The following is a 27994-nucleotide window of genomic DNA, read 5'->3' as shown; positions in this document are numbered from 1 at the left end:
CCCCCCCCCCCCCCGCAAACACACACACAAGAAAGAATTACCAGGCCCTAAGCATCATTAGAGCTGAGATGAAGAAACCCTGCCCTAGACAAGTGCCCAGGACTGACCTGGGACAGCTGGATACACAGGTAGCTCAACTAGGACTTTGCTAGAACACATGCCTTAGGATGAGGTGTTTATTTTCTTAAAATGTGGATCCCTGTAACTTGCTCTGTCATCTACCTGCCTTTGTCTTCTTCCTTTCACGTTGTCCTCAGGTCTTTTTGTGAGCTCAGCATTGAAGAGGTTTTGATAGGTGGCTGCGATCTAGCAGGTGAATGGCTGGGGAAGCCAAGGTCTTTTCTTGTATTACATTCCATCTGGTCACCTTGCATTACATTCAATCCTTAGCATCACCCCAGAGTTAGGGCTGGGCGGGGAAAGGCACAGGCGGTAGAATTAGGCAGTCCTGGATCTTGGCTGCATGCCCTTTGGAACTGAGTTAACCTCTCTATCCTCAGCTGCCCCTCTTGCAAGGTGCATGTAACCATGCAAGGGTTTGAACATGGTGGGTATTCAAGAAATGAGAGCTAGGTGGCTGTAAGCACCCAACACGTTCATGACACGCTTGTTTTTCCCATCTAACACAGGGTAACCAGGAAGAGAAATCAAGGCCCTAAAGTTGAGGAGTAAACACACTGAAGATGTCAGTAGCCAGAGGCAGAGAGCGAGTCAGGATTCATGCTAAACAAAACGGTGACGTTGTGACTGTACAAGCAGATGACCTTCTCATCTGTGTGTGTGCTGAGAGTTTGCCAAACATCAGGTCTGAGGCAGAGACTATTGGAGGAGGGGCAGTCATGCAGGTCAGAGCCGGTGTGTGTGCTTCTGGGGTGCCGTGTGGCTGTACATGTTTGTGGCTGGGTGTGCAAGACTGTTTGTAGTCACATGGATTGGATTCCTAGGCCATATGTAGTGCTTTCGAGATTCGCCTTGTTTTGTATTTTTGTTTTTCTCAGGTAAACACGCTGGCATTAAACACCATGCTCTTATTCATCTGTTTCTGCTTATCTACTGCCTCTTTCCCCCAAAAGGCTCTATCTACACCTATACTCACGTACACCCATACATATAGGTGTGGTCAACTTTCTAAAGCAGGAATATGTTTGTGTATCAGGATTAAAAATTATGCTAAATCTGTAAGCCAGGCTAGTCCCTCCGATGGGTTGCCAGGTTTGTCTCTGAGCTCCCTTGCCAGCTAAGGTAAAAAGGAAACAAGGACAAAACTACATAACACAACATTTTTGTGTGTGACCTTGAATGATGTAGTGGACAATTCTCTCGACCACGTTGTACGACCATGGCAGAAGTGGTTTTCACAACAAATCTCAACAAAAGCTGAGGGCATAGCATTAAACTGCAGATTAGTGAAGACAGCTCCCCACGGCTCCTGTGGGGACATGCTCTCAGAGTTTAGATGATATGGAATAGAACTTAGGATGCCCAGCGGAGTAGATGTGTCACCATTCCTCATATTCTCTTCCCTAAGTAGAATTTCTCTGGCTTGGCTTTTTACCAGCAGTTGCTTACAGATAATTTGAGGTGTTACTTCCTTATGAGCATGTGGCTGCTACTTTTCTAGATCATAGCAGATACATAACTTATATAAAAGTGCCATCTCTGTTACAGGCATTGAGTAGGCATTCTGTATTCGTCTCTTTGTTTATTTGTTCATTTATTCCATTTATTTATCCATCCATCCATCCATCCATCCATCCATCCATCCATCCATCTGCTGAACCCTCCCGTAATTTTGGAAAACAGAGTGGGAAGGTGTAGTAGTTGACGTTACTTATTTAGATGAGCTTAGAGCCTGCGAGATGGAGGCTGCCATTTATCCATCCCCCATGAATGACATGGTCCTCACCTGGAGTTGTAAAGGCCTGTGGGATAGAGTGGAGATGAACAGGCCTGGGTGTTTAGCAGGGAAGCTGTTGGTGATGTACGGGCAGGCCAAGCTGTGGGAGAGAAATCTGAAAGGCCATTCATGGAGTGTCTAAGTAATTAAATGAGTTCACCAACTGAGAGCCATGCTGTTAAAAAGGCTTCATGGTGTCCCTTTCATAAAAGGAAAACAATCCCTGGCTTCTTTCATTCTTATCTATATATTTGTAATTGAGACCATGCTTGTTTGCACAACCAATTCTATGGGTACAAGTCAATTTATTTTGTTTTTAGCACTATGCTACTCAGTTGCCAAGAAACACATCAATTGCTTAATGGTTTATCTAATTCATCCTGTTGATCCTTTGCAATATGATCCATTTCTTTGTTCTTGGTTAAACCAATCATGTGGCTAGATTCTAACTAAAATCCATCTCTTATCATCACCACCCTCCATCTCCTGGGCAGGTGCACACACATCTATGCACACACACTCACATGTACACATACGAGTGTATACAAAGCTTCAGAGAGATAGAAAACAGCTTAGAGCAGGAACAAGAGTCCTCTAACCCTCTGAAATCTCCCTTGTGACAACCTCAGAGCTGTCATATCATGAGGACCTGAATTTGAATTCTTCAGGAGCTGTGCTATTCTTGCTAATAAACTTGCTGGGTTTTCTGAAAATTAACCAGAACATCTTTTTTGTTAGTTGTATCATGCTACTGAAAATATTTCTATAATGCATTAGACCCTTTTCTCACCTTGGTGAATATCACAAATAATTGAACCTACCTTTGAATGATTAAGACTCATTGTAGTCAAGGATAGAGGCTCATTAAGGTATAAAGGAAATGGATTTTGGAATGAGACAAATCTGGAGTTGGATTTGGGCTTTGAATACCACTCACATGCCTTGCGATTTTAGGCAACTTTTGTTAACCTCGGCTTTATGTACTGGTCTGCAGAAATAGAGATGATCACATTTACCTTGTAGGGCTGTTATGAGCATTAGAAATGATGTAGGTAAATTGCCTGGAGCTTAGTAGTATCCTGCATAGGATAGCAATTTTGTTTTGGCTTTTTTTTTTTTTTTTTATTCCAGAGCATGCCAGAGGAACATATAGTTATAAAAGGTGCAGGAAATTGAAACTGACTCAAACGTGGACTGTCCTTGGACAGCCTTCTGACGAGCTGAATTCTGGTGCCAAAACCAATGTCCTCCCTGGGAACAAAAGTGGGTAAAGATGCACATCTGATCTGTCCATTTGGCTTCTCACTGCAGAGCTGCTGTGTAAGTGTTGTGTGCAGTTCTGAAGAGCCTGCATGGGCGAGGCTATCACCTAGCTCTGCTACATCCCAGGTGAAATACAAGAGCAGAGGGACTGGGGACTTCAGCCCAGCCACACAGGGGAGTGATGGGGGAGGCTGACTTGGACTTCCTACCTCAGTTCTCGCAGCGGCGGCCTGGTCCTCAAGCCACACTGGTACCACCCTTCACTCAGGGTGATGGGGGGTCACTTATGTCTGGCAGAATGTCCTGCTGTGGAGCAGAGAGAAACTCAGAGAAGCAAACAAAAATATGCTCCTAGAGCATCTTGGGTCTCTAGTAGCTTTTAAGGCAAAGAACATTTTGATGAAGTATCAGCGAATTGTACATATGGATCGCAGGTCTTGGCCTCAAAGACACCTAGATGCAAACTTAAGGAGGAAGGTTTTGGCAGAATGTGTTGTTGGGAAGCTACCTTCTCAACCCCAGGCAGTTGAAAAGCCACGAGGGGAAGATCTGGAAGTTGGTGGCAAGAGGGACAGTGGCTCCCAAGAATCACAGCCCTGCCACATTTCTAAGAACAGAATTGTATTCAGTTGGCTCTGTATTTGCCAACCCACAATGTGCAGCCAACCCCTCAAAGGGTCCACTGGATAAGAAAGAGCCGAGGCCACTTAAATGCCTTTCCTTCCCTTTCTCTTGTTCAAACATCATGAAAGCAAACCCTGACATGTTCAGCTAGGAAGGTGTATGAAGGATGAAAGTTAGGGGGATGAGGAAATCCCCAGCCTATTCCCAGTCTCCCAGCCAATTGGAAACAAGGCTGGATTTTCAATTATTAATTAATCACAAAATAGTAAATAATAAAAAATAAACGATAGTAAAGTGTTATGATGTCTTCCGTGCTTCTAGAAATGCTAAATGCTAAATGGCAATCCCCATAATAGACTCTCAATAAATGTAATTAAATGCCTACTAACGCCAAGTGCTCTGCCGGGCACATTGGAAATCACAGAGAAGCACTGGGTGTGTCTCCAGCTCCTCCAAGGGATCTGAGACTGGTGGGGATCACAGGGAGCATCAGGAAAAGGCCGCTGGCCATACCAGGCAGTAAGTGCCAAGTGTCAGGTGAGCAGGAGGCCTTCCAGCTCCAGGAGGCCACTGGACCAGCAGACAAGATAGTTGGCATGTGTTTCCTCCTTGTGGGTTTCATGGCATCAATTTCACTGGGAGAAACCCCGGTTAGATATGTTGTCTTCCAGATAGTAACAGTTTTTAAAGCCCAAGGAAGGAATTTTTAAGGGGGTCAGGAGAGAGGTGGGGGAAGAGGGATCATTCTCTCCCTGGAATCTTTGATCCAACAGACTTGTATTTGTTAAGGGAAAGGACCATGCTGCATTTGTCCCAAGATTTCACATCGGTGACATTAAATAGCTACCTGCCCCAGGACTGAGCACCTCACACTCACATGTACCGTCACAGCTGGACCCTGCTTCCACCAGGAGCCTCCGCCCTGCCTGGACCCCTCATGGGCACCCGCCAGACACACTCAGCCCTCATGTGGCCTCTGCTTTTCTTGTGACCGTTCTGCTCTGCTCAGCCTCTTCTCTGGAGTGAAGCCCCCCTTTCTGAAAGGGGTACCCTAAAGTTGCCTTACAGGTCTCCTTTCCTTCATTCCTCCGTTCGCTTCCCACCACCTTCTTCAAAACCCTATTTGAAAACACAAATTGTGTCCTCCCCTAAACGTCCCTGAGCGTGTGAAGCACTCACGTTTAAAGGGATGAGCTTCTCTCATGGCTAATCTATCTGTCAACAAAGTGTATTTCTCTAGGTACATGGCTTTAAACTAAGTTGTGAGGGAGGCAGACAGATGAAAAGACAAAGTGCTGGTTCTCAGGGAGCCCAGGTCCAGGAAAGGCGGGGATGTCAGAGAGAATCCTTACCAAGCTCCAGAGGAACAGACTCCAGCACATGTGATGCCGAGTGGGTGTGGCTGCACAGAGAGGTCAGGCAATGAGGACAGTGTGGCCATGGGGTCGTGAAGGTGAGCTTTATGTGGCCTTAGAAACAACATGGCCACTAGAAAGCAGAATTGAGAAAACAGCCCCAGAATCAAGATGGGCGTATTTCCATACTGAGAACCAAAAGGAGCCTTTTGAAAATTAGGACCATGATAGATAGAAAGGAGAGGGGAGGGGGATGGCATGAGGGAGAAATGGCTACCCTGAGTATACAGACAAGAACCTGGAAAGTCTGTTAAGTGACTGAGAGGATCCTGGTGACATAACTGGTGACAAACTGAAGTGACAGTTTGAAGAAGTAAAAACAAGCCCTGGGCCCTAGTCTGAGTTCAGGTACTGACTGTCGGTATTGCTGCCCAAACGTAGACAGGTCATTCAACTCTCAGCCCCAGCGTCCTCTCCTTTGTGGTGGGGGTGGGAGTCATGGTGGCAAAGAACGGCAAGTACAACAGCTCCATGCCTCTCCCTTCCCCCCTCCAGCTGCGGGCCCTGACTTTTGCTGCCATCGCTGCTTCCTCTTCTACCCAGGGCCACAGGGATCTCATCCCATGAGTCACAAGAGACGCTTGGAGGAGCAAGTCCTCTGACTTTCTAGGAGGAGGCACCCTTCTCCCTTAGTGGAAAAAGCCCTAACTAACTGGGCCTGTGCCAAGAGGGACAGATGAAGGGATGGCCCCACATCCCAGCCTGCAAGGCCCCAACCAGCCACCCTTGGCCCCTCGCAGTTTGCTTGTGGATGGCCTTTACCATTTCTGGTGCTGTGGGACCCAGCGAGGTACAGTTTTCCTCTCCTTAGGTCTGACCCACTTCTATTTAAGAAGTACTTAGATTTCTCGTGGAAGAGAAAATCAATAAACCAACTTTATATTCCTTTCTTGTGTTTTTTAAGAAATATTACAATAGTCCTTTAAGTGGGCTCCTTATTTTTTTATGGTAAACTGAGGCACAGGGAAGAGTAGCCACAGGCTTTATCGCACAGTGAATCAGAGTCAGGGTACTGGGGTGCTGAGCTCCAGTTCCTGACGGAGGTTTGGGAACCCTAATGTGCATACGAATCCCCACGGCCGGTTACAAGCAGACCCTCTGGACCCTCCCTGCAGAGTGACGGGTAGGATGCCTGGGGTGGGCCCAGGGCTTCCCTGGTCACAGGCTCCCAGGACTTCTGACACAGGTGGCCCAGGGACCATACTGGAACCTCTGCCCTAAGCCTAAGAGGTTCCTGCTTCCTCTGTTCCTTCTCCTGTGACAGAACGTCTTTCTCAGATGTTCTCTTTCTCTGCCCTGTTCAGGCTCCTGGCCCCAACATGGTCTGATGGCACCCTGTGAAAACCCCTGCCCTGGCCTCTGTCCCTGCCATAGCCAGACTGTGGATGGGGACCGGCTGGTGAGCTGCCTGTGGACGGGGCAAGGGCAGACCACTTGGAGGGCTCCCGGATGTGTGAGCCAGGCCGCAAGCACAGCATCCAAGCCAGGTGCTGTGAGCTTGCCCCCCTCTCTTCTCCCTCCCTGCAGTGGCTGGTGCTTAGGGCAAGCCTGAGCCAGCGTCCTATAGCCCGGAACCTCTCCACTGGGCACAGCTCAGCTGCCCTCTTTCTCCAGGCTTCCTGCTTTGGGGCCCTAATCTCTCCTCTCCTATCAGTCACCCCATCTCTTAGCTCTCCAATTCCCTTGCTATGTCTCCCCATCTCCTGTCTGATCTCACCCTATTGAGATTCCCCAACATCCAGCCTGTCAGAATGGAGCTGGGAGGCTGTGACTAATGTGCTTGAAGGTGAGTCATCAGCTAAATATAAAAATCCACTCACTCCTGGGATGCAAAAGCTGCCGAGAGGCTCCATGTCCTTCCCACCCAATCCATCCTTCCTCAGGGGCTGTTAAATTCCCCTGAAGTTTATTCAAGAACAGCAAACAAATAAATACCAGTGAGTGGCAGCAGCGCCTTGTCTCCCTACCCTGCAGCTCTCTTCTGCAGAGCTGAAGGCGCTGCAGGAGGAAGAGGTCCAGTTAGGAAGACGGGGGCCTGGGCCCTCCACGCTATTGTGAAGGAGGCAGGATTTACCTTCAGGACGTCCCCTCTCTTCTTGCTGCCCCTGTCCTTATTCAGGAGACCCCAAACCACCCGTCCTCTTGCAAAGGTAAAGCTGAGCCTTGTAAGCACACCTGTATCTTGCAGGAATCAGGTGATGCTTAACCGTCTGGGACTGAATAGCTGATGGGTGGGGGGTGCAGGTATAGGCCTCCTTTTGGACAGGTGCCCTCCTTTAGTGTCACTCAATTCCCTCCGCACGGATTGCTTTCTGTTTGGGCTGATGTAATGTCTTTGTTGCCCTTAAAATGTGGGCCCTTATTTTATTTATATATATATAAATAATATCACATGTGTATTTAATAATCGACACTTATTTTGTGTCAAGTACTGTGCTCAACATCTGGCATGGATTATTTCCATTAAATTCCTCAATCCTATAAGGTAGGTTTATCGTTATTCTCAGTTTACAGATGAGGGAAGAAGAAAAAACAATGTTCAGAAGATGAAAACGGTTGTTCAAAAGCGCAGCACTAGGGGTATTAGAACCATGATTTAAGTCATACTTTATACTTGACCTCAAGCTACACCAATAACTTTTAAACTTCCTTTGATGCCAGCCTGACCCATATAGTAAGAAAAATATTTTATGCCATGATTCATTGAATACACACACACACACACACACACACACACACACACGTATCTATGTCCATGTGTGTATTCACACACATACACATGAAACAAATGTTTGGGGAAACAACACTTACTATTGCTGCCTTCTAATTCTATTCTATTTTGTATTGGTCTGGTTTAATTTTATTTAAAAAGTTAAATAAATTTGCAACCTACCACATTTCTTTCATGACCCTCTACAGGTCATTATCTGCAGTTTGAAAACTGAGCATTACATACTTAAACGATACTAATTGTTCCACGGGACAGAGTCTGGAATGCGGAGCTCTAGTCCTGGGATAGGAACTAACTTCTGTGACTTTAGACAAGTGTCTTCTTCTCTCCCTGGGCCTGATCTTCCTAAAGCCTGTTGTGTAATAGAGTTGTACTAAATGACCCTGGAGGCCCCGCTTTCTTTATTCATTGCAAACCATTTGCTTGTATTTCCCTCTCTGGGGAAGCAGAGCAGGCGCCCCTCCCCCCCAGCTGTGCGTCTCACATGTGTGTACCTGTGCGGACCTGCGACGTAGGAAGAAGGACTGAGTGATGTCCTGGCGAGTAGTCACTCCCGCTTTGATGGTGTGCTCAATCACTGTGCTCATCACAGAACAAAGAGAAAATACAGTTTCCACCAGTTTGGGATTTATACTCTCCTGAAAAGGCACATTTTCTCATATGCAATGTTAATTTGACACCCCCCCAACCCCCACCCCATTTTCACCCCACCTCCGCCTTTTCCTTTGTCTGCTTGTTTATCTTACTAGGCTGTTTGAAAAGCAGAGAAAAAGCCATTTCGCTGGAGATTAGACCCTGTGAGTGGCAGCACAGGGAAACAGAAACAGGGACAACTGGGGTAAATCAGAATGCTGTGTCTGACTCAGCAGGACTGGGTCCTGGTCTCCCGTGGGCCACTGAGTGGCTATCTGACCTTGGCCATGACACCTGACCTCTGTGGCATGTACTGGACATGAGGGCCTTGGATAAAGTCTCATCTAGCCCAGACCTTCCAGAATTATTAGTTTATACAATGAGGCAGGGGGAAAGAGAACAAGCCTTCGGGTGATGCTGTCCGTGAATGATCCATCCATGAAAACACTGAGGATGAGAATCACTTCGTTTTTAATAACAAAAATAACCAGTCATTCTTCTCTTGACCTCACTCAAAGGCTGTTTATCTAATTCCCATGAGTTTCAAACTTCCCAATTGGCTGCTGTGGTAGGTGAGCTCCTTGCGGACAGGTCACACGCCATAGGCTAATGCGGGGCTAATGCCATAGAGTTACTAGAGCAGATCGGCACACGGGCAAACCCATGCCGTAGATAAAGCTTTGGAGGAGAAAAGCTTTGCTCAGGTCCCAGGCTAATCAGTGACCTGACCGTGTAGGTGATGGTCACTGCATCTATCTCCGCGGCAGCCCCACCACAGCCCTGGGTTTGGCTGGGTCACCTGCAGGCCTCTGTCTCTCTGACTTTTGGATAAGGATTGTGTGGGGCTACTATGCATCCCAGGCCCACTCATGGTAGGCAAAACGTGCTCTTCCTTAGAGCCTGGCTCTCCAGAACACAGCTCCCAGGAGGTGGTTTGGGCAGGAGCATGCCCACAGCAATCCGTGCCACACCACCTCCAGGCCTTGCTCCATGGGCGTGATGGGCATGCTTCCTGTCCAAAGGTCCTGTTCACGCTCACCCTGCACCTTCCTGGGAGGACACTCAGGCCATTTGGCCTGTGCCCTTTGGCCTTCTCCACCCTTCTGGGAGAGGGAGCATCCTGGAGGTGGAGGCCCAGGGCACACAGGAAATAGAATCCCTTTTACCTGCAACTGGGCTCCTCCTTCCTTCCTACTGGCAGCCCCACTAGAAGCCACGTGGAACCTGGCTCTCTAACTGAATCTCACAGACTGAAGGAGGGTTTGAAGGGTGGTCTTGATCCCCTGCTTAGGAAGACGCAGACCCCAGTGACCACAGCCTCCAAGGGCAGAGGACAAGCGGCCGCTCTGGAGAGGCCCAACTCCCTGCCTCTGCAGTCCTCTCCCATTTGTATTCTCCTTCCTCTCTTCCCCTCAGCAGGGGATGCTGCCGCCTGGCCTCTCAGTGGCAGAGTCCTCTGGCTCCCCTTGAGGAGGCAAGAGGAGGGTCACAGCATCACCACGCTCCTGAGCAACAAGGGCCTGCATTTCTGGTTGTGCCTGACAACTACCTTGTCAAAACTGAGCCAGTGTGCCTCCAGTTCCTTCATCCAAGCCTTTATAAGCACCTACTATGTGCCAGGTACTTCCTCCACCCTCAAAACGCAGTTTACTCACAGCAGCAGGCCTCTGTTTATCGTCAGCTCAGGAATGAGATGCAGGGCCTAGGGGTGTGGGACCTGTGTGCTCCCACCCATCTGATCAAAGGCACATGGTAGAACACACGGGGGCTGCCTCCTCTCCTTCCTCCTCTGCCCCAGTTAATCGGGGGGAATAAGGCTGCGTCCTGCTCAGGGGTGAGTAGAGGACATTTTGGGAGCTTCCAGAGCCTTGGAAAAAGGAGCATCTGCCTGCAAAATGTTTCCTGCAATTGCAGCAGGAGAAGGAGGCATTATTATACTAGCTTGATGTGGCTTCAGAGCGGACACTGCAGGTAAGGAAAAGGGAGTGCTGTCTTCTCGGGGTCTGCTGCACTCTGGCTGGCCAGTGAGCCCATAGTAGGGAGGGTGGTGCAGGCACTTGGAAACCCATCTCCACCGTGTCTCCTGGGACCATGAACATAGCAGCTAGCGCTACAGGCAGTGACAGAGGAGCAAGAACTCTCCGGGTCTGGGGGCCCTATCGTCCAAGGAACCTATGGCTTTATGGGCATGGGGACTTTGCCTTCCAGAGCCTCACCCTAACATGCAGGTCATCTCAGAGCTACCAAGTGGAAGAAAGGCGCCAGACTCAAGCCTCGTTACGACCCCGGCACCTGCATTCTGCGCACGCGCTGCTCTTCCATCAGACGCCGAGCTGCTCGGGCCAAGGGACGTGTGCGCCCTTTTGCTGCTCCCCTGCGTGCCTCGCACGGGCCCTCTGCCCAGCCCATTAGCTCCTGTTGCCTCGAATCGAAGTGAGCGAGGGGCTGAGGAGGAGAGAAAAAAGGGAAAGGCCTGGCATTTGTCCCATAGAAACACGTTCATCTTTACAAAAACATTGATAAGGAGAAGCAGAGTTTACATAATATTTTTTATGCCTGCCGTCTTGTTTTCTTTCTGTCCCCAGACTTTTCACCTCAGGCTCAGAGTGAAGCGGGCTAATTTGTCTCTCTGAGAGCTGGGTCAAGGATAGAGGAGGTCACCACCTCCCACTTTATAGGTGAGGAAACAGAGACCATAGAAGTACCTGCACCGGTGTCATCCCCCAAGAATCAGGAGACGTATTGGAAATGCGGCCCTCACTTCTCAGCCACGGGTCATGAAATCCAGTAGCTTCTGGCACTGCTCAGACTGCCCGGAGGCAGAGGGCCTGTGCATGGTCAGCAGTGGGCAGGAGCTCACCTTGCCCAGCCTCCCTCCTCGTCTCTACAATGGGGATTAAGCTATGCACCTTTGTAGACTTCTTGTGAGGATTAAATGAGATGAGAAATGTGTGATAATCAGGAAAATTCTTTACAGGTGTTTCTCTACCCTGGGGTTCCACTCCCTTCTCCATACTGCCAGACTCTGCCCCTTCTCCAAAGCCCTGGTCTCCTCCTGTAGGGAAAATTGAAGCCGGGCCACCTTGTGTTTGAATCCCAGCTTGGTCACAGACCAGCCATGTGTCTTTGGGCAAGCCAATCACTCTGACCCTCAGTCTCCTCATCTGCAAACTTGGAATAATAATACCTACCTGTCCCAAGTGCCTTGAGGATCAACTGAGAGAAGGCATATTTACAAGCACCCAGGACAGCCTGACTGTGGAGACAGAGCCCCAGAGAGTAGTTTACAGGCTCTCGCCCTCACGTGGAGGGGTGCTGGCTCGGGTGGTGGATGGCCGTCGGCTGTGGCCGTTTGGCCCATTGGCCGCTAGGATAACTGCTGCGGCTACAGAGGAGAGCTGAGGAGAGCCAAGGAGAGCGGAAGAGAGTAGAGGAACAGAGTCGAGAGAGTGGAGGAGAGTCGTCGGTCGGTTGGCAGAAAGGCGGATGGCAGGTCGCGCATCCGGTGGGCCCAGCCTCCAGTGAGACCATAGTGGTATGACTCCCCTACCTATGGCTCCGTGGGTGTTCCTTTTTGGCCTCACCATATCCTGCGTTCTTATGTGGGGAGCAGGAGCAGAGACCCCGCAGGCTGCCTCGCACGACACTGATCCTGGTCGGCCTTTACCCCAAACACACCCTTGGGCACACACTGAGATCTTCCTCCTCTCGTGGCTCCTCAGATCTGCTTCTACTCATCAGCAGTTTTCCAGTTTGGAACATTTGCCTTCTTTATTTTGGGAAGTGGGGTGCAGGAAGCGGACTCGAAGCCTGTGACTCCACAAGGTGACATTGCCTGGGATCAGAATGTGGAGGTGCTCAGAGCCCTTAGTTTGGGGATCCCCACTGCAGAAAGAGCAGAGGAAGGGAAGCTGACTCCAGTTTCACCCCTCACAGCCAGGATGAGGCCACAGGACTTATGTTTTATGCCTTTCTCCACTTGGTACCTCTGAAGTGCTCTCTGAATTACACATGTCTTGGCAGAGGCATTTAGCATTCTGTTCAGCAGGGAAGTCCAAGGTGCCTTTGGAGCCTGGGTGCAGAGCGGAGTGGCGTTGGCAGAATCCACAGGGCTCGGCTGCCCTCTAGTGGCTGGATCGGGAAGGGCATGGGCAGCCCGGCGCTAAGCTTGCCTGCCAATGAGACCGACTGCCCTGAGTTACCGTGATGATTGGTGAGTGTGGTCGCCTGGAGACTCAGCAGCAGCAGGAAGCAGCAGCCTAAACTAGGGCAACACGCGGAGGTTATCCCCGGACACCCTCTGGGCCCTAGATTTGGGGTTTCACTCCCCCATTCGTTTGTTCATTCAACAAACATCTATGGAGTGTCTGCTGGTGTGTGTGGTTTTTTGGGGGTGTGGTTCTAGGCAGTAGGGACACAGTCGTGATCAAGACAAGCAACTGCACCCACTCCTGGAGTTTTCATTCTAGTGAGTGTGATGTCTGTTGGGCACAGGTAGGGGGCCTCTCAACACCACCCCACCCCTTGCCTCAGAGTCATGAAATCAGCAGACCAACCAGGCACCTGATTCATGCCAGAATTTCTCATATCTGTTCTTTTTTTTTTTTAGTGGTCCCAGCAATTAAATGATGCAATATAACAGGAGGAGCGCTGAGCAGACTGTTGAATGAACTAGGTCCAAATCCTGGTTCCTCTACTTACTAGCCCTGTGACCTTGAGGTCATCATTTAAACCCTCAGCTTGGCTTGTGTGGGGACAGAGTCCCAGAGAGCAGTTTCCAGGTTCTCAGCCTCACATGGAAAGGTGCTGGCTCGGGTGGTAGATGGTCATCAGCTGTGACTGGTTGGCCATCAGCTGTAACCAGTTAGCCATTAGCCACTGATATAACTGCCATGGCTGAGCTAGCAAGCGTGGATTACAGTTAGCAAGTGAAGTTGGTTGACAGAGAAGTGGATGGCAGATTGCGGATCGTGTGGCTGCAGCTTCCTGTGTCTCCAACCCAGCCGCCAGCAAGACTATAGTGGTATGACTCCCCTACCTATGGCTCCATGGGTGTTCCTTTTTGGCCTCACCGTATCCTGCGTCCTTATGCAGGAGCTGAGACCCCGCATGACACCCTGCGTGACAACCTGTTACCCTCCAACAGTGGGCCAGGGGCTCGTGAACCAGTAATGGACCAGAGCATGTGGTCCCTTGGGTTCTCCAGTGATAATGCGGGCACAGTATTCCCAACTGACCTGCAGCCACGTACACCAAAGTGACTTACCTGGCATTTGGAGTGAGCAAGCCAATACTCTTTTTGCTTTATTAAAAGAAGGAGATAAATTCATAAAAATTAATTTGATACAATGTATTGAGCTTCACTGTGTGCTTGTGTCTGTTACCTGTTGTTGCATAACAAACCACCCCAACACTTAGTGGCTTAAAACAACAATGTCTCATATTTCTCGTGATTTCTGTGGGCTGACTTGGCTCAGCTGGGTAGCTTTTCTGTTTTACATACTTTCTGCTGGTGCTGGACTGTCCAAAGTGGCTTCTTCATGCACATGTCTGGCACCTCTGCTGGGATGGCTGGACCTGCCGGGGAGTGGGGGGTGGTAACCGGGCATCTCTAGCGGGTGCCTGGACCTCTTCTATGGCGGCTCAGGCTCCAGGAGCTCCTACGACCCAATGAGCAAGTCCTTGTCCAAAATGATTGCACCCCATTCACCGAAGGAAGTCACATGGCCAAGCCCAGGGTCAGTGTGGCAGGGAACCACACTGGGATGTGAATTCCAAGAGGCATGTCCATGGGGGCCACCAACGTGAGAGTCCCCAGCAGCCAGTCCCAGAGTGGATGGAGGAACATTTCCTAAAGCAGTGTGGCTGTGTCCCCGCTCTGGAAATCAGGACGCGTTTGCTGCAGCTGTCCTACCCTAGAAGGGCTTTTAACTGGGAAATTGTAATGCTCCATAATTTGGTGTGGCTTTAGAGGTTTTAATAGCTGGCCAAACACCCCTCCCACCAGCTTGAGGGGTGACACCCCCTCAGTAGGGTCACTATTTCATTTCTCTGAGTGGAGGCCGTTCCAGCAGAGAGGCTGTCTGCACACCAAAGGAATACCATAAATTCCTCGTTTATTTCTGCTTTTCTATTTGTCATTGGTAAGAAAATGGTGGCATTGTAGGTGTACGACATAACAGCACCAGGGTTTTGTGACGGCAAGCACATTACATTTTAAGGTCACCGGGCTCTAGACACAAGCTCCAAAAAATAATTGCCAGCTGTCAAGTCTTAGCTTTATTTTCTGTTTTTATCTCTGGTGTAGAGGTTTGGGTTAATCATAGTTCTCTGGTCATTAAACTGCCTTTGTTTTACTTATTTTTATGTGAATATATGTATTTACTTATTCTTTCTGGCTCCCATTCCCATGCCCCACCCCACAGGCAAACATTTTAATGTGACTCCCGTATGTCCTTTTATTTGTGTGAATTCTTCCAAGCTGTGTATCACTTTTTTGTATGCATACATGTTTAATTTACATAAACTGTTATGTTATAAATCTAATTTTGCTTTTTACTGTTCCCCTTTGTTCTGTGGTTTTGAGGTCCATCCATGTCACTCCATGTTTTCCTAGTTTGTTGTTTCATGGTGCGCACTCACCCTATGCCATTCTCACCTCTGCCATTCGACCTGGCCGTCCTCCCAGGGGCACACTCCTGGATAACCTCGGCTCCCACCCTGCAATGTCACTGCTAGGGACCTCCTCAGCAGACCTGTGAGCATTTCTCGGGGCTCCATGTGCAGGCGCAGAATCGCTGGCACATATGAGGTGTGTGTGACAAATGTGACAAGAGTGCTTTCCTGACTGGACACCGCAGGCTCCGCTCCCAGCAGCATTGCTGAAAGGCAGACCTTGTCTACCCAACCCAACCCTGGAATCAGTCAAAGCAAGAAGACGCAGACACAACCCCAGTTCACGAGGATCCCGTGACATTACTCCTCCCTGCATCCCTAATGCTGGCCCTTGTGGACTTTGGGTCACTGACCCAGGCAGCCCCAGGCCACATCCACCGGCTTTGGTACCCATGCCCCACCGCCTGCCCTCCTTGGCTCTGTGTCATGGCAAACACACCGAAGCAACTGGGAACTGATTTACTCAAAGAGAGGAGCTCAGTGCAGACGTGAGATCTCACCTCCCCAGTCGCCTATCACATGACAGGTTTAGCGAGGTGCTGGCTCCAGGGACCGTGCACTGGCGCACAGGCACTGGCAACAAGTGGCTTGTTTTACCCTTGACAGTGACTCCTGATAGCCGACTTCTTGGTTGGTTAGTACAAACAATGGTACTGTCATGCAGTGACACAGGCCGGGAGGCATGAAACCCTGGAGACCTAAACCAGAGCACTGGTTCTAGACACTTCATTTCACAAGAAAAGACACTGAGACCCAGGAAAATGGTCTTCTCAAGACCACTGGGTAATTGAGAGGCAAAGCTGGGGCCAGAACCCAGGGGTCCCGTCATCCAGACCACTGCCCTACATCCTTCTCCACGTCAGGGACCCCAAATCCACAGACAACCCCCATCTTTATTTCATGAGGTTGAACTCTTTCTTCCCCAACTCGGTCTTGAGAAAGACTCAGAAATACGAAACTGGCGTTATTGGTGGCTTTCCTTCCTTTCCCAATTCAGTGTAGTGAACAGTAAAATAAATTCAGAATAAGTAAGATAGAGAGGGAGGAGAAGAGCAGAACAGGCAGAACTGTTTCTCAGTGATGGAATAAGGGACTATCCTCCTTAAGGATGGAGGCCAGTGGGTGTTTGCCCGCATTCTCCAGCTGGAGAAACAGAATCAGAGAGACACCTCAGGATGGCTGTGAAGGAATGTGATCAATTATTTAGCAAATATATCTAAACCTGCACACAGAGCTCCACGTTCCCCTGTTCACAAGAATCACCAAAGCATGTTTTATTCCTTTGTAAATGTCTCCTCCTTGTAGCTCAGAGCAACAGTTAATGTCCTCACAGTATGTGTTTCTTCTTTCATCTGACATTCCATGAAAATAATAACAATAGTAGTGATTACAGAAATACTTAAATAACAGGTATGTTATTTGTAAATAGCATAAAATGTGAAATTGACAATATTGGACATAGGAAAACAGGACTGAGAAAAATCTTACTTCTGGACAAATGCTTAATCACGTCGGATGACAGGAGTTGAAAACGAGGGTGTGAGTTCTGGTAATAAATAAACCAATATCTCGTTGGACATGTTTCAGTTGTGCTCCTGGGGGAAGGCCTGCCTCTGCATTGCAACAGCCCGGAATGCCCCAGAACCTTCCTATGCGAATTAGAACCAGCCAGAGGGGCAAGAGTCCTTCAGAACTTTGAGCTTCTTTGATTAGCCCCCCCCTAGGAGAAATGTTAGAAACACTGAGTGCTTTCTTGTGATCCTAACTCACCCCAAGCACTGGTTTTGTAAACGGGGTGCACGAGAACCCTTTACGGGACCATGACACCAACATCCGTGGAGCCTGTTTGGTTGTGTTCCCAGGACGGTGCCAGGGAGCAGTGTCCTGGCCCTGTGAGTCCAGCACGTGGCCGCCCACGCCCTGCCCCATGCTGTGCGTTCCTGGAAGATTTAAAAAATTTTGAATTCATATGCTATTAGATTCACCCTTTCAAAGTATAGAGTTCAGTCGTTTGGACATATTCAGAGTTATGTAACCATCACCACTCTCTAATTCCAGAATATTTTCACCACTCCAAAGAAACCTCGTATCTAGCAGCAGTTACGCCCAATCTTTTCCCTTCTGTGCCACAGACCCCGGCCACCACTAACCTACTGTCTGTCTCCCTAGACATGCCTATTCAGGAAATCTCATATAAGTGGAATCACACAACTTTTTGTGACTGTCTTCTTTCACCTGGCATACTGTTTTCAGGGTTCATCCATGTTGTAGGCTGAATCCGTACTTCATTTTTATGACTGACTGATCTTTATTGTAAAGATATAGCATATTTCATTTATCTATTTATCAGTTGAAGCCCTCGGGGAGGATTGTAGTACTAATCTGAGCTGAACTTGAAATCCATAGACAGTAACTTTTGCCATTTCCCAATCTGATGGCTAACATGACAAAATTAGCATTTTAGGAAGATTGCTGTGCTGGGCCCGTGAAAATGAGGTGTGTGGTGTGTGGTGAGGCAGAAATGGGGGCTGGTGGAATGCGGAGCTTCCTTCTACCAAAGAGAAGAGAAAAGTTAAGCGTTCCTAGGGAATCTTTGTGCAAGAAGCAAACCTGAACTCTCTCTGTCTCCAGTTCTGACTCTGAAGCCATAAAGCCACAGGCTTAAAAGAGCAGCTCATTCTGGGGGTGAGAGCCCTGTGTGGTAGTTTCAACCTTGTCTCATATTTCTCCTGGAAGCTCCGTGGAAAATCAGCCTGCCACGCTTCTTCCTGGAATGGGCATAACTGTTAATTGCCTCTCGCACAATTATCTGCCAAAACCCTGTTGTTAATGAAATGAATGATTTGGTTGTCCTTCTTAGTAATGGCCCATGGTGTGCCAAGACCCATTCCTCCATCCACGAGACTGGTGGGACTGCCCTGCCAGGGCTCCATGAGCGATTCTTACAAGGAGCTCTTTCAGCTCCGCTGGATTGGGGTGGGGAAGGCTGCCTGAGGCCAGAGGAGTGCGGCCTGTCCTCTGCACACACACCCCACGCCACGATATGTCAAGAGCGGGAAATGAGGCCAGACCTCCGGTCCATACACCAATTTTGACTTGCAAAGCCCAGGGCTGCTTCCTCTCTAGCGTGTAGGGAAAGGGCACACTGCTGGACCATGGTGACATGTCAGGTTTACAGAGGTCCAGGGAGAAGGCTGGCTGACTGGCAGACAAATGTGTCTCCATCCACCCTTTCCCCACAACACCCCCTGCACGGCTTCCCGTCCGTCCTCCTCTCATCTTCCCTTTGCCTATAATGTTAGGTTTCCACTCTGCTCCCTCTGTCTTTCTTCCCAGTGGTGACTGCCCAGTGCTGTGCCTCCGTTTTGTCTGGTCCCATCTTCCTCTATTGTTCATGCTTATTGCTTTTCAAGCAAGGGAGGCAGAACAGAGAAAGAAAAGCAGACAGAAATGGGTGTGGGTGCAGCAAATAGGGCTGTCGAAGGCAAATGTATATGGAAATATGGACAGTTACTTGGAGAATATTGTGTTCAATATACACATGTGGGCATATGTACACACACACATTTGCACACCCACGCACATGCACACACACACACTTGCACACACATTTTCTCCTCCTCTTGTCTTTAGAAATATTCTATTCAGGAATGAGGTCCTCAAGTCTGGAACTAGTTGCCTAGAGTTGTGTGGAGAAATGTGCCTCAACTTTAAGGAGACTAGACTTACATGTAGTTGAGACCCTCTCAGGAAATCAGCAGAACCAACTTCTCACCCCACTGTTCACCAGAGAACAAGGCTCTGGAGGTTGTGTGGAGGAGGTGGGTACACACGGACCCAACTCCAGGCCAGCCACTTACTCCCCAGCGATATGGAGCAAGTGAGAAAGACGCTTGTGTACGTAGTTAGTGTGACAGCTGCCTGTATGCCACTCTAAACATTTTGCAGCAACTTCAACAATGACAATGAAACAGAAGGACAAACTAAATTATGTGACAGGAACATAATATATGAAGAACATATAAAGTCAAAAATAAGACCAGCTGCTATCGCAGCAAGTGAGGCTATAGATTTGGCCCTGAAAAGTGCAGCCCTTCCCACGGTTGGAAGTGAGAAAGGAATTGCCCCTGGGTCCTGTGAGGAGGGCATGTGGGGCAGAGGTGGGTGCCTTGGATAGCTTCCCTGCAGTGGAGAAAGAAAAGGTCTGGATGAGGGTCTCCAGGGGTATCCCCCTCATGGAAGCTGGGGGGAGGGTGCCAGCATGACCATCAGCACAAGCAAGAGAGAAAATATGGCAACCCAAACTATCCAGGTTGAGCTGACGGTAAAATTCCCATCAGATAGTGCAGTTATATTTCTTTTGGGGGTGGATGGGGAGGAGTATTTATTTATTTAAGTCTCAATATCATCTTTATTCTTTTTTTATTAGTTTCAGGTGTACAAAACAATTTAATAATTAGACATTTTCACCCCTCACAAAGTGATAACCCCCCTCCCCCAGTCTATTACCCCTCTGACATCGTATGTAGCTGTTACAATTCCATTGACTCTATTCCCTATGCTGTGCTCCACATCCTGTGACTGTATATATATAATTATAGTTGACATTCAGTATTATTCAACTTCATTCATGTTTAATGTTTTTGGAAAAGCAGTGGTATTCTTCTATTCCAATAAAATCTTGTGAGGGGAGACAGAGAGAAAGGAGAAGAGAACCTTCTTTGGTTCAGATGGGGGTGGGGACCTGGCCATTTTCCAGGGGCCTCTCCTTCCCCACATAGAGATTGCTGAGACCTCTGCTATGAATCCCAAGGATCTAAAAACACCTGGTCTGCTCTAGGTGACTGGATGAACATCAAGAAGGAAAGAGGAAAGGAGGGAAGGAGGGAAGAAGGAAGGAAGAAAGAAAAGAAAGGAGGGAGGGAGATTGCCTTTTATTGCTAGTTCCACAAAATTACTGTGAGAAGCAATAAGAAAATTTGTATTTTGACTCATAAATTGGAGCTTCCTCTTCTTGTTGGGCCAGGCCACACTTTGATTCTTTTTCACCCCAATACAATAAACCATGATGCACCAAGAGATTGAAGGGGCAGTAAGCTTATGGGCTCTGGAGCCAGAATGCCTGGATTTGAATCCTGGCCCTGCTACTTAGGAGCTGTATGATGCTAGAAAAATTACTTAACTTCTCTGTCTCAGTTGCCCCCTCAGTAAAAGGGGGTGTCAACAATACCTCCCTCATGTGGTTGGAGGGTTCCATCTGTTAGCGGGTGTATGGTGATTCGAACAGTGTTTGGCATGTGGTAGACTTAACAACCTAGCTGTTGTTATGTTATAGGTATGGAAGTGTACAAGCTATGTTTCATGCATGGGATTTACAGCCCTCTGCCCTCAGGGAGCATCCTGTCTCACCTCACAGCCCCAGAAGTGGCTTAGCTCTCCCACTGAGGGCAGACAGGCCCTCGTGATGCGTAACTGAGGAAAGGGTGAGATTCTTACGCCTTTTATTGGGACAGAAGGAATCTATAGTGACACCCAGTCACCATCTTGTTGTACAGTTGTGAGACATTGAAAGACAAGCCTTTACCCAATCTCCATGAGCTAATGATCTGTAAACCCAAGGGGCGTTTAACAAGGTGCAGGGAGCATCCGAGGTGATAAGTGGACTCCTTCCTCACAGCACATATGTGCCAAGCTTGGAGAAAGGGCACCAGACTTGTGAGTCTTGCCTAAATTCATAGTCCCGTACTCTTGATCCCACCTGCTTCCCAGGCATAAGGGGTGTCTTGAGGTCTCATGTCCTTTATAGGGGATTTTCCACGGTTCTCCCCCAACAAGAGTGAGGCTCTCTATACGTGAGGGGTTGGTATTATGAAGACACAGGTGAGAGCTGCCAGCAGAGTAATGACCACCTTTACATCCTGTGTTTACATCTTCCTGATGTCACCTAGGGTTTCCATCAGCCTGTAAAATGCAGTGTGGGGTCATTTCCCACAGTAGTTTGCCATCTTCTCTGGATACCCGAACTCACAAGCTGACCTCTGAGGTACAGACCGCGCCTGTTGTGGGGGAGGGAAGGGCGAGTGAGAAGCTCTGTGGCAGAGGAAGTGGAGGGTGGAGGGAAGTGAGGCCAGTCACAGACATGGAGCTGGGTGTGGCTGTGCCTGGGAGGTCAGGGACACCAAAATCACAGCAGTGGCAGAAGTAGCACACTGGGCTGTGGGTGGGAGGGTCTGGCTGGAGAAACAGCAAACTTGAAGTCCCAGCAGAATCCTTTTGACTCGATTCTATAGGAAATGGCTTGTGACCTACATGGGAGGCGAGGACACTTTCCCAGATGGTGAGAAAGGCAGGGGCTCACTGAGGGTCCTGGCAGCTCGTGCCAACACACAGGCTTGGAAGCAGGCATATATGGCCAGCACGTTCTAAACCACAACCTCATGACGGGGAGGATCCCACGTTTTCTCTTTCTTCAAGCCTCTTCTGAATCCCCGTGGCCACGAACATGGATAATCCCGGGCTCAGGACCACTCAGAGGAGAGACTGAGGCACTGCGCTCTAAAGAGCCTGGCTCTGGGAGCTGCCCTGGAATCCCTGTGGAGTGAGACCTAGCACATGGGCACTGGCCAGTCACACAGCCATCTGGCTTCTAACGTTGGTTCTTTGCCCTGTATCTCATGAAGAGGAAAAGGGTCTGCCTAAGAGAGGTTATTGGGCAAACAGCCAGTTTAATTGCCTCTCGTTAGGCACGGCTGATAGATTCAGGTGGTAATTTGATTCCCCCAATGCTCCTTTAGCCTGCTGGTGAGCAGAGGGCTAGAGGACGTGTGAGGAAAAGGCAGCTTCAGAAAGAGATACACTTAATACTTAACCACATGGGAAGGGGGTCGGGGGAAGAAGACTTGAACCTGAGACAAGAGGAAGAGGCCTACCCCGAGAAGGCATGAGATGTGTGGTGTCCCATGCACACCTGCTTCTCTGAGAGGGTCGCCTTTGCCCAGAACGTAGAGTGGGGGGCACAGGTTAAGCAGACGCTAAGGGGGGACGGGCAGCCTGCCTCTCCGTGGGTACTGACCATGCTGACTTTCTCCCACCCTCTCCGGAGCCGCTGCCGTCATCCTTTGCCTCCGAGTGTCCTCCACCCACCAAGCCTACCTCTGCTTCTCGTTCTCCCCGGGGCAGTGAGAATGGCAGAGTGTGGACTTCAGCCTCAGTTCCTGGTCACCAGTGTGTAAGTGTGAGGGTATGTGAGTGCGTGTGCAGGGGCTCGGGCTGCGGGCCATCCACAGCACAGATCAGAACACAGGAGTAGATGGTGACCATGCATGGGTGATACCCTACACCCTGGAGCCCAGAGGACCTATTACTGGGACCCACCACCAGCCTCAAACCTGCGTGGCCAGAGCAGCGTCAGTCACTGACCGGAGGAGCACAGACAGGGTAAGTTCAGCCATGGAGGGCCTAGGTGTGGTGGGCCTCAGTGAGAGGCGGGGAAGCCAGGTAAGAGGGAAATCAGAGCTCTGTGCCTCTCTGCCCCTCCCCCTTCTTGGTGCACAATATGCACGTCCCTTGGTCCCTGCAATCTGGGGGAAAATGCAGAGGCTGGCGATCCCAAATGGAGCGACAGAGGGTGTGAGGATTGGACCAAAGTTATAGGCAATGAAGTCTCCCCAAAGGTGCACAGCAGGTGGTCATCCAATGTCCAAGGCAGGGAGGGAGAGTAGGGAGGCCAGGAAGCTGGTGGTCATGGGTAGGGGGAGGGTACTGGAGACCTCAGCTGGCCATGCTGTGAGGGAGGGAGAGAGTAAGGGAGGGTTGGAGGAGACACAAGCTCTGCTTTTACTTACAGGTGCCCACGAGGGCCAGTGCCCAGAGAAATCTCTGGAATAAACACTCCGGGGACTTAGAAAATGGAGGTAGCAGATGGTGTCATCTGACAGGAGCTCTCATTTGTTTCTTCAGTCTGGTGTCAGACTTTCTGAGGCACAGGGGTTGCTGACAAGCGGGCGAGGAGTTGGCTAAAGGGAGGGCTTGGGGGCAGGTGGGCATGTGGCCAGCTCTACTGTCCGCCCTTCCCCTTGGCTTTTCTAGACCCGAGCACAATTCCTGGTTCCTGACACACTCGCCACTTCCTGTCACCCTCCTCTTTGTCTTCTGTCTTCTCCTGGGGGTGGCAGACCCTCACATCATGTCCCAACTGGAGCCTCTCAGGCTGACAGGATCCCTCGCCACCTACAACCTGGGCCTTGCAGTTCTCTCAGGATACATCTCTTATGAGGTAAGGCTGGTGGCGGTCCTGCAGGGTTCTAGGGTCTCTTCCTTTTTGGGGTGCTCAGGAGATAAATAAAACCATGATCTTCCTATGCAGAAAGCTGGAAAGCCTTGATGGGGACACAGGTAGGAGCGGGGTTCTGTTTCCTCTTTGGCTCTGCTGTCTTCCCTGTAGAGACACCATTCATTCCCTGTTACCAGCTCCCATTTTTGTTTTTCTTTTTCTTTCTTTTTATTACTTTCAGGTGTACAAAACAATGTAATGGTTAGACATTTGCACCCCTCACAAAGTGATAACCCCCCCACCCCCAATCTATTATCCCTCTGACATCGTATATAGCTGTTACAATTCCATTGACTCTATTCCCTGTGCTGTGCTCCACACCCTGTGACCATATATATATATATATATATATATATATATATATATATATATATATATATATATATATGAAATTATAGTTGACATTGATTATTATTTAGCTTCAGGTGCACACTGCAGTGGTCAAGCACCTACACCATCCATGAAGTGGTTTCCCTAATAAGACAAGTGCCCATCTGACACCCTACAAAATCTTTACAACATTATTGATTGTATTCCCCAAACTGTCTTTCATATCCCCGTGGCAATATTGTAGCTTCCGCTTGTGCTTTCTAATCCCTTCTCCGTCTCCCTCATCCCACCTCCCTCCCATCTAGCAACCATCAGTTTTTCCTCTATATCTCTGAGAGTATTTCTGCTTACTTTGCTCATTTATTCAGTTCTTTAGATTCTATTCTATACATATAAGTGAAATCATATAGTATTTGTCTTCCTCTGTCTGACTTATTTCACTTACCAGCTCCCATTTTTCTCTTCCTTAATTGGAAACGTCCAGGTCAGTGACAAGTAAGATCAGAATTCATCAGCCCCCTCCCACCTAAAAGAAGCCCCCACTACCTCCTGTTTCTATCTGCACCTGTTTCTCCGTTAATCTCTGCCCCCAAGCTGGTGTCCCTTGCAGACGCCCGCTCTCGGCACGTCATCATTCAGCAAGTGTGCACGGGGCATGTACTTCATGCCAGGCTGTGGCAGGACCCACAGAATCACTGCTGGGTGAGGCACCCTTGCCCTCCAGGAGCTCACGTCGAAGAGGGGAGATGGCTGTGGAAACAGGCGACTACAATTCAGTGAGAGCAGGGCAACAGAAAGTATGCTCCAGGGACAGGCAGGAGACGCAGAGACCCAGGCTCTGAGCCAAGGCTCAGGGTGTGGGGAGAGCTTTTCAAAGGGAGTGTTCATACTCGTCAACATTCGTTATGGTGGGGCACGCTGCTCTGAGCATGTTCTGAGGATCTGCTTTTCTAATCCTCATGACAGTGCTGTCAGGAGGCACAGAGGGTACAGTAAGTTAGCACATGGCAAGGCACCCTGAGCTTGCACTGCAGCTTCTCCCCTTCCGCCACAGCGCTAGCAGGGAGGAGGTAAGGGGAGCAGCCTGAAGTAGCAGGTGCTGACACTACACCTCTTTCACCTTCTCTCCCTCATGGATTGGTCTCCCTTCCTTCATTGTATTGAGATATAACGGTCCACCCTCTGCACTGCTGACATACCATCCTCCCAAAACACCAAATGGATGGGCCTCTGTCTGCGGGCCTCTGCCTGTGTGGCTTCCCTGCCAGCTGGGGCTGAGGTAAGACTCCTCCGCTGAGCGGGCATATGAGGCTTTCCACAGCCTGTTCTGGCCTCAGCTTTCCTTTCCAGCTTCACCTCCCTCTGCTCCCTCAGCAGCCCTGCTTACTTACCTCACAGCCAAGCTTATCAGGCAGCGGGCCTTGGCACATGACTGTTCTTCTCCCAGAAATTCTGTTCTCCCCTGGGGCCCGGACAAATTCATGCACATCCTGTAGACTCAGGCCATTGTCACCTGTCATGAAACTTCCCTGACTTCCCAAGGTCAGGTTGTTTGTTTCCATCCTTGGGTTTTCACCTCTACTCTCTGTGGTGGATGGGGACAGACTCCACCAGCTGGCAAGCAACTGAGGGTGTGCCTCTCCCAACTCCATCTCGCAGCTTCAGTAACTTCCCCTCAGTAGCTTGAAATCAGCCACAGAGGGAGAATTTACACCATAGGAATTGGTAAACACTACAAATCAGCCCCCCTCTCATCCCTCTGTCTCATTATTTGCATATTTGTCTGTCTCCTCTCCAAACAGCAAGTGCTTCAAAGGCAGGGCCACACCTTACTTATCTTTTTAAAGACTGGCCCAGCATAATGTCTGGTATCATGTGGAAATGCAAATAACTTGTGAGACATGAGACATGCCTTAAAGAACTTGTCATTTAATTGTGGTGACAAATTACTCTGCTGCCACCATAATCCTCTGAAAACCGGCCATGCCCAGATCAGCTTCCTGCTCAGAAGTCCTGCGTAGCTCCCCTTGCTTATATGACCAGAATGTAGAGTTGCTCCAGGTAGGGATTTTTGTCCCTTTCTTTTATCGAGGTGGCTCTGTGCTCAGACCAGACCTCGTATGAAGGGCTTGGTACCCTTCGACACATCGTTGTCAAATGATTAAATAAATGATAAAATTCAAGCTCCTTAAAACAGGCTTCATGACCCCTTGTCAACCGGTTCTCCTCTCTGTCTCTGCTTCTGGGGCTGCTCCTCCCCTAGTAGAGACCCCATTACAGTCCCGCTGCTCTCTCACTGGTCCCCGGTGAGCTAAGAGATGTCCAGGCACCAAGCACTCTTCTCCTGGCATGGGGCTTCCTCTCCCTCCCTCTGTGTGCCCAAGGCCTCCTCGTTCTCCAGTCCGATACCGGCTTCTATCTCCAACCTCCTATTTCCTACTGTTCATCGGGCCCCAACCGTAAAGGTGAGGACTGTTTCCTACATCCTCAGTGAGGCTTCAAGCTCCCTGGGGGCAGGGCTGAGGTGTGTACAACTCTGTGTCCCCTCCAACACTTTAGCACCTCGCTTAGAGTCTCACACCTAGCAGGTGCCCAATGTGGGTTTGCAGTCCAGATTTGTCTAGATTAAAAATGCTGGAGACCAGCAAGATGTATGCAAGCCCCAGCCTCTGATCTGGCCACTCTGTGGAGTTTATCTGATTAGCAATCACTCACCAAGTGTCAATGAGGTTGGGAAGGATGGTGGTTTCCAAAACATGACCGGAGGAGGTATTAGCCCTTCGGGCCCTGACCAGTCAAGTCTTGCCACAGTGGGAGCAGGCTTCATGACTTGGTCTTTTCCTTTTCCCTCCCTCCCAGTTTGTGGCCACCTTGCTCCTGGCGAACTCCAGCTATTTCTGCCAGCCAACGGACTGCAGCCCAGGTGAGCTTCGCATGAGGGTATGGCTGCCAGTGGGAGTGAACCCACTGGGTCAGCACAGGCTCAGAAGGCTTCAGCTTGAATCTCACCTCTGCCAATTACTTGCTATGTGACCATGGGTTGCCTACTTACCTTTGATGGGCCTCAGTGTTCTTATCTATAAAATGGGGATCATAGTGTCTACTTTGTAAAAGGAAACAGGTGACAGAAGATTAAACTAGATAACGTATGAAAGTGTTTAGCCCTGGGCCTGGCACACACTGAGCGCTGGCTAAGGGGTAGATATTTCAGTATTTTTAGCTGTTCTCTGTCTCAACTGGAAGCAGAAAGAAAGGTTTCCTTGCAGCAAAATATCTAGCGGAGGCTTGACAAGTTCCCCAGGAGTGATTGGGATGCTGAATCAGGTATGTTGAGCAACGAGCTAACATCTGGTCCCGGGCCGGCAGCATCAGCACCGCCTGGCAGCTTGTTGAACATGCAGAAGCGCATGTCCCACCGCCAGCGCGCTGAAGAAGAATCTGCTTTTCAACAAACAAGATCCCAGGTGATCCTTATACTCCTTAGATTGCACGGCTGCGGCCTGGGCGCGTTTGGAGAGTCCTTCTATTATCACTCCAGTAGCTCCTCCCCTCTTTCCTGTGTTAACAGGCGTCTTCCTGGAGACAGGTGGGCACTACGGGAGCAGAGGGCGGCTCAGAACACTGAGTACTGGGGCTGAAGCCAGAGTGAACTGCGCCCTAGGACAGAGGTCTGACTGCACTCCCCCTTCCTTCCCAGCAGATGGCGAGCGTGTGCTGATAACGCTTCTTCTCAAAGGCCTTTGAGTTGCTTGACCCACCCCGCTAAGCGCTTAGGCGCTTGTGCTGAGTTTCCTCTGTCTTCTGGGCTTGGGGTGGTGTACGTGCAGTGTCCTGTGTGAACACTTCCCTCCAGCCTCCCTGTCGGATGTCCTCAGGATTTGCCCAGGAGGCCGCGGCTGAGGCTGATGTCAGAGCAAAGCCTTGGTCCCAGTACCTGGTGGAGGAAGGACGCTCACCGATGCAGCTTCTCAGCGCCACAGGCTCCCACGGGCCCCCACACTTCACCCATGCACTTGCATAAAAGTAGGCATTTGCCCCATTAGCAACCAGGTTCCAGGGTACATGAAAATGAAAGATAAATACATTTTTAAAAA

At 49.5% G+C, this 27994-nt stretch overlaps 1 protein-coding gene across 13 annotated transcripts in view; it reads left to right on the top strand.

The window, feature by feature from the left end:
• Window position 1: 1 nt before the first annotated feature.
• LOC109438633 (very long chain fatty acid elongase 1-like) overlaps window positions 2-27994 on the top strand; it is a 30798-nt gene continuing 2805 nt past the window's right edge. The window contains exons 1-5 of one of the 13 annotated variants that reach the window (XM_088801261.1): window positions 2-22675; window positions 23327-23513; window positions 26760-26823; window positions 27267-27486; window positions 27601-27923. In XM_088801261.1, coding sequence (XP_088657387.1) covers window positions 23424-23513; window positions 26760-26823; window positions 27267-27486; window positions 27601-27739 — 513 coding nt within the window. In that variant the 5' untranslated portion in view covers window positions 2-22675; window positions 23327-23423 and the 3' untranslated portion in view covers window positions 27740-27923. Of the gene's footprint in view, window positions 27924-27994 lie in introns of all 13 variants that reach the window. The other 12 variants (XM_088801265.1, XM_088801263.1, XM_088801262.1 and 9 more) reach the window with 12 other exon arrangements.

The sequence above is a fragment of the Rhinolophus sinicus genome, chromosome 1 (genome assembly GCF_057876585.1).
Source record: "Rhinolophus sinicus isolate RSI-liver-muscle chromosome 1, RSI-T2T, whole genome shotgun sequence".
In the NCBI taxonomy this organism is placed as follows: Eukaryota; Metazoa; Chordata; class Mammalia; order Chiroptera; family Rhinolophidae; genus Rhinolophus; species Rhinolophus sinicus.
The sequence above is the reverse complement of the archived record's forward strand: the minus strand, read 5'-3'. Positions and strand labels throughout refer to the sequence as shown.